Source organism: Dipteris shenzhenensis, chromosome 11 (genome assembly GCF_047967505.1).
Source record: "Dipteris shenzhenensis isolate YYH24624 ecotype China chromosome 11, Dip_SZ_1.0, whole genome shotgun sequence".
Classification (NCBI taxonomy): domain Eukaryota; kingdom Viridiplantae; phylum Streptophyta; class Polypodiopsida; order Gleicheniales; family Dipteridaceae; genus Dipteris; species Dipteris shenzhenensis.
The window spans coordinates 33,292,327-33,298,771 of record NC_141606.1 but is presented as its reverse complement, the minus strand read 5'-3'; the positions used below and the strand labels follow the sequence as shown (position 1 = coordinate 33,298,771).

Below are 6,445 nucleotides of genomic sequence, written 5' to 3'. Positions count from 1 at the left end.
CACACACACACATAGAAGGGGGAGAGCGGGAGAGAGAGAGAGAGAGAGAGAGAGAGAGAGAGAGAGAGAGGAGGCGGGGGGAGATTTTATGTGTGAATCCTTTGCCCCTTGATCAACAATAGAAGGCCGCTCATCTAGCTAAATAGTTGAGTAGACTGAGCATAAAGCCAAGTGATGTGATGCCTAGAGCGAAGGGGTCTTGAAACTTGAAATTTTGTTTCTTGAAATCAAAGACATTTTAAGATCCGTGGAGATCTAGCAAAGCGGGTCTCAAGCCCGTCGTAGACGACGGGCCACTTTACTCGTATGAATGATTTATAATCATTCACCTTGTTGGACCTGCAAGGGTCCTAAGGGATGGACAGATTAGTTTTTTGCTAATCAGGTCCATCCCACTTCTTTCAATTCATTTGGTCAACTTGACCACTTTAAGTTTTGGTTTAGTGGTTGTTTAAGACTTTCTAATCTACTCTTAATGTGTTGTTAGGGTCAACTTTTTGCCCTCTTGTGGAGGTTTTAATTTATATTTGTCTTTTATTGGGTATTTCTCTCTAGACACCACTCTTGCCAAAATAGCCACATCCCCATTTTCTTTAACCTATGAACCACATACACGGAAAAAAAAAGGAGAGGACAAGTGGCAGCTTAGACGAGAAGAGCCTGCCAAGTGTCACAAAGAAAGCGCTCTTGGATGGAGGCTTGGAGGGGGGAGAAGGTGGAAAGACAAGAGGGAGGCTTTGGGGAGGAGGTGGAAAGACAAGAGGCAGCTTTAGGGGCAAGGAGGAGATATAAGGTCAATGGAATGGAGGAGATAGAAGGTTAATGGAATGCAGGAGATGGAAGGAGGATATGGAAGGTTACTGGAATGAAAGGAGGAGTTGAAAGGTCTAAAGAGCCATGGGTGGGTTAAGACCTAGCCAAAATTTAAGAATCAAAGATCCACCTTGGATGGTCATGCATCTTTGCATGGGTTGAGTACTCGTATTTATAATGGCATTCCAAAGGGCAGGACCTTAGTGGGATCCCAAAATGTGGTGGGCATCTTATTACGGCAAGACTTGAATTGAATTAGTTTTTAGTCTTAGGAAGACTTGGATTGCATTGAAGGAACTTACTCTTTAGTCTTAGGAGAGACCATAGTGTAGCCAATCTTGAGCTCCTTGTAGGCACCGTCCATGGCATCTCTACCACACCTCACCTGCATCTTCATCTCTCTCTCTAGCTTCTCTGTCGCCGTATCAGGTACACATCCTCATTCTGTAATCTTTTGTGTGTTTAGGAGAAATTTGGGAAATGACGGGAGCCAAACAGATAAATCGCGACGTTGCGGAATATATCTCACCGGAAACTCATGGAACAGGACGCGCACAACTAGATACGGTCGACGATCGACGAATATACTCACGGCCAGCTACGTACCGGCGATTAATGTTACGTGACAGAGCGCGTAGTACGCTGGAATTAGTAATTAGTTACTCGATCGGGCTAACGAAGTTGACTCACGTAGACTGCAACAATCTGTTCAATTCGTTCGTTATGCAACGATCTGTTCAATTCGTTCGTTATGCAACGATCTGTTCAATTCGTTCGTTATGCAACAATCTGTTCAATTCGTTCGTTAGTCGAGTGTACTGTAGACTGTGACGAACGAATCAAACAGATTGTTGCATAACCTAGTTGAAACCCTTGATGACGAACGAATTGAACAGATTGTTGTTCTCACTATTAAATAGGGACGACGATCGACGAACGTACTCAGGGACTTTCGTTACGTCGGTCGAGTGATCAACTGTAAACTGTGACGAACGAATTGAACAGATTGTTGCATAACCAAGGAGAACGATTCCATGGACGCACTGATCACGTCTGATGGTTTAATCTGTGGATGATGCAGGAGCGACAATCACTCTACTGAATCGATGCCCCTACGTCGTTTGGCCAGCCATCCAAACAGCCTCCGGTTCTGCGCCGGCAGGAGGAGCCTCAGTTCTGTCTGGAATCAGCCCCAACAACTTCAGCTCCGTCCTGTTTCCTTCCGATTGGAATGGGAGATTCTGGGGACTCACTTCCTGCAGCTTCAACACCTCCTCTTACTGTGACAGTGTCAACGGCACCTCTTTGCCCTTTACCCTCGCAGAATTCAATCTGGGAGTATCTAACAATCTCTCCTACTACGATATCTCTGTCATTGATGGCTTCAATCTAGCTCTCACCATCTCCCCATCTCCCACCTTGGCTTCCAAGAACTCCACCTGCGGAAGCCCCTCTTGCATTGCCGGTGCCCTTGACTATTGCCCTGCCACGCTCCGAGTCTCCGACAATGGCACGACCTTGGCGTGCTCCAGTCCATGCACAGGAAGTGTTATCTCCACCAGCGCTTGTAACAATTACTCTCAAGTCTTCAAGGCTCTCTGCTCTACGGCTTACACCTCTCCCAACGATCAACCATATATGTTCTCTTGCTCTGGTGCCGATTTTACGATCAACTTCTGCTCGGGTGCCAACCTCCAATCTGCTTCGTCGCCTGTCTCTCCAAGTCTCCCAAGTTACACACCTGGAATCGGTGGAAGCATATCTCCATCGCATGCAGTTCAACCTCTTAGTAGACGATCTGGACACTCGATTCATCCTGTCCTTGTTGCGGGACTATGTACAGGCGTTTTCGTCATTGTGGGAGTTGTTATTGTGTGTTTGATCTTGACGCGGAGAAGTCGACAGAGAACCGAAGGAGAACTAAACATTTCGGGCATCGGTCCTCAAAGGTTTAAGTACAAGGAACTCTATTCTGCCACCAAGGGTTTCGACCCCTCCGAATTATTGGGACAAGGTGCACAAGGACAGGTTTACAAGGGCATTTTGAGAAGGGGCGGGTTGCAAGTAGCAGTAAAAAAGGTGGCAGCTGAGAAAGGGGGCAGGGCAATGCGTGATCTCGTTTCTGAATTGCGCATCATAAGTGAGCTGAGGCACCGGAATCTGGTACAGCTTCAAGGATGGTGCAAACACGAAGGAGAGCTCCTGGTTGTGTATGACTACATGCCGAAAGGCAGTCTAGATAAGTTGTTATTCGAAAACAGCGAATTTGTTATCGATTGGCATGTTCGATACAGGATAATTTGTGGTTTGGGCACAGCACTGTTGTATCTTCACGAGGAAGGGGAAAAACGGGTTGTGCACAGAGATGTGAAACCCAGTAATATTATGCTGGATGCCAACTTTGAGGCAAAACTCGGAGACTTTGGCCTCGCCCGTGTCATTGATCGTGATGTTATTCCACGGTCCACAACTGCGGCTGGCACAATCGGCTACATTGCCCCAGAGATTACCACGACTCGGCTTCCCTCTGCGGAATCTGATGTTTTCAGCTTCGGTATTGTTGCTCTGGAGGTGGCATGTGGGCGACAAAGCTTTCGAGTAACCTCTGAATCCGGTTTCTTTTTCTTGTTGGAAAAGGTTAGAGACCTGAGCAAACAAGGCAGACTAATGGAAGCAGTTGATCCACGCCTGGCTGGAGTCTTCGATATTGATGAAATGGAACGGCTATTTTTTGTTGGCCTGGCTGCTACAGATTCGGATCCAGATAAACGTCCGACCATGAGACTAGTGCTTGCTATTCTAACAAAGCAAGCCCCGGCTGCCTTAGAAGAGGTAGGTAACTGACTGTTTAGTCATATTCTCCTATGACGTCTTTCAACAAAATGTTTCGTTGCATCCATCATGGTCCCCACTTGACTATATTGTATTCTCTTTCGATGGCCAAGATTTAGTGCACCTTGTATAATCTATCTTCTTTTTGGCCTGCCCCTGGCAGGTCTAAGTGATGGTGCTTCGTCTAAGAAGCTAAATTTCTATTTATGGCCCCATCGTTTTCTACCCCTTTCTCTCTCTCTTTCTCTTTCTTCTTTTCTCTCTCTTGAAACTAAATTGGCCCCATCATTTTCTCTCCCTTTCACTCTCTCTCTCTTCTTCTTCTGCTTCTTCTACTTCTCAACTTTCAATTTGCCCGGGCAGGCCTCTTGAATGTATTCAACTTGTTCTCTCTTGTAAGCATATTTCCTGTACTCTGCTTAGTATTTTGATCACAACTTTTATGCTGTTGAGCAAAAAGCCCCACATGTCGTATTGTTTGTAAGCTCAGAGCTTATGTCCTTGGACTTTGGGTACCAAAGAAGATACGCAAACTTGCAGCATTGATCCAATGCATGGTTTAAGACATTGTCTGATTTATCGTGTTAGTTAGAGGCTTTAAAAGATCAGCTTGTCTTTTCGTTGTTATATTACATTGTCTGATTTATCGTGTTAGTTAGAGGCTTTAAAAGATCAGCTTGTCTTTTCGTTGTTATGGACCCCTCTCTCTCTCTCTCTCTCTCGTTTTTATGGACTTCCTGTTTGTTTCTTTCGTCTCTCTCCCCTTTTGGTTCCTAATCTTGTGTGATCTCTAAAGGTGGAGCTAGATAATTTAAATCAAAGATGATCCTTAGTATGACTATTGAGGCCTTGTCAGGATCTTTTGTAAACTATACAATTTTGAAGCCAATATATTATTGCATTTACTCCTTGCTATATTCTTTTGATGAGGTACATGTGTTGCAAAATGTCTTAAGTCATCGAAAACCCTAACACATATATTTCATGGATTCTACCAGATTTGCGACCCTATTGCTGAAGGCTCCCGTCAAGCTATTGCACGTACACCATCTGGTGTAACTGGATCAAATGATGGTTTTGGCAAGACCTCACATTGGAGCAACGGTGACAAGTGAAAGCATTTAGATTTCAGCACATAATTTGATCCTGATAGTGGACCTTTATTTAGTCCATTATAGCTTTGTTACCAGTACATCACCGTTCATGCTTTCATTGGGCTGATCATCTTAGTTTGATTCTGGGCTGTATTGTCCTTTCTATATACGTTATCTTTGTATTCTGTCGCTTTCATACAATGATCTAATTGAAGCCTTTAAAGTATCGCTGCCACGTCTTTCGATTGGTATGAGAGCAGTTGTTCACCAAGGGGTCTTGTGCAGGAACCCCAGTAATATGAGGCCTCATGGACCATCAGAAAATTCAATGGAGTGTCATTTTATTTTTAGCAAGTTAAGGAAAGCTTCTACCTCATGGACATGAGAGTATTGTTCATCAAGGACAAAACAGAGACTAATACAGAGACAATAAACCAATGGGACATGAAAAAAGGACATGCACTTGGGATGGTGGGGTTCGTCCTTGGAGATGGGTACATTCATCATGCTGAGCTCTCCATGAGCCACTTTAAATATCACAAAAGCCCCTGCAAAGTCTGAGGTAATGTTGAAGCAGGACTATTTAAAGTTGGATCCAGGCGGCAGTCTGGTAGCACAGTCAACAAAATTAACTCAGTATCCCTACAATTTTTAAAAAGGTAAACGAGAGGGCAGTACTTTCAAGCATGCTACCCAAATTGTCCAGTGCGATATCCACCCTGTGTTAGCAAAGACTTGAAGCTTAAAGGGATGGTAGGAGTGCTGATGGATGAAGATACACACATGACAGCTCTGCAGGGTGACCACAATTGTGAAACCATGTATCTTACCCAACGACACAGAGCTGTAGCTCTAGAAGCTGGGCATATCATGAAAGTACTCTGGAAGAGTTGTTCATGCAGCTAGTGTCTACTGGAAGAAGATAAAGGACCAACCACATTCCAAAACAAGAGTGGTAGAGTTGCCAATAGCATGATGAATATAAGATGAGCTGGGTTGGTGCTGAAGGACAGCTGTTGCAAACTCGGTTTTGTATTTTAAATCCTTGATAGCAAGGCTTATGCAAATCACAACTGGTGGTGTCTGAAGGGCTAACGGTAGCCTGTACTTAGTCCATTTAGTTTGCGACTTGGGATCCTGAGAATGAAAAAGCAGTCCTAATCTGTACTTCCAGCATTTAAATGAATGAAAATTGTGATTAATGTTAGAAATGTGTCATGCCTAAACTTTTTTTAAAGTTATTTTTTTATCAATAGTGACCATACTTTGGCCTTCTTGTTGGTGGATATGTGGTTTTCTCTGATTGTATCACGGTAGATCAACCTAGACAAAAGTAATTATTGAGTTTGGCCATGTTTGATTGACCCCAATACGTAATACTAGGGATAAGAATGTGTGGATGGTGTCAATAAATCAGTGCCTATGTAAGATGGTGATACGTCAAATATTATGTAAGCATGTGTTGGTCTACAGCTTGAGGAATAACATGATGACATGACTCAGATGCCAAATATAATGAACCAGGCAATTAATGCTGAGCATGTAACTAACATGTTCTTATGAATGAGGAGAGAGTGTTTTTTGCTGTCAAATTTTTTGTCCTTCATTACACTAGTGTTCCCTGCCATACTCATGCCTCATGAGAGTGCCTTCTAGTCATTAGTTTTAATTGTTTTACTATTTTGTGAGGTATCATACTACATTGA

At 43.7% G+C, this 6,445-nt stretch overlaps 1 protein-coding gene across 3 annotated transcripts; it reads left to right on the top strand.

Annotated features, from left to right (window-relative positions):
- The first annotated feature begins 1,106 nt into the window (after positions 1 to 1,106).
- LOC147896936 (L-type lectin-domain containing receptor kinase IX.1-like) lies at positions 1,107 to 5,936 on the top strand. 3 transcript variants are annotated; one of them, XR_015541762.1, is made up of 4 exons: positions 1,107 to 1,242; positions 1,895 to 3,645; positions 4,644 to 4,962; positions 5,100 to 5,936. XR_015541762.1 is itself a non-coding variant. In XM_087381534.1 (4 exons), the coding sequence occupies exons 1-4, from the start codon at positions 1,176 to 1,178 to the stop codon at positions 5,039 to 5,041; spliced, it is 1,941 nt and encodes a 646-aa protein (XP_087237660.1). In that variant the 5' UTR covers positions 1,107 to 1,175; the 3' UTR covers positions 5,042 to 5,936. The 3 variants fall into 3 exon arrangements, 1 of the variants encoding a protein (XP_087237660.1); XR_015541763.1 differs by lacking the exon at positions 5,100 to 5,936 and having other exon boundaries at positions 1,895 to 3,450; positions 3,566 to 3,645; positions 4,644 to 4,749; XM_087381534.1 differs by having other exon boundaries at positions 4,644 to 4,749; positions 5,025 to 5,936.
- The last annotated feature ends 509 nt before the right edge of the window (positions 5,937 to 6,445 follow it).

Coding starts and splice junctions, on each gene's coding strand:
- LOC147896936 (XM_087381534.1), top strand. CDS start 1,176: ATGGCATCTCTACCACACCTCACCTGCATCTTCATCTCTCTCTCTAGC. Junction 1,243..1,894: donor CTTCTCTGTCGCCGTATCAG/GTACACATCCTC, acceptor TGGATGATGCAG/GAGCGACAATCACTCTACTG. Junction 3,646..4,643: donor CCCCGGCTGCCTTAGAAGAG/GTAGGTAACTGA, acceptor GGATTCTACCAG/ATTTGCGACCCTATTGCTGA.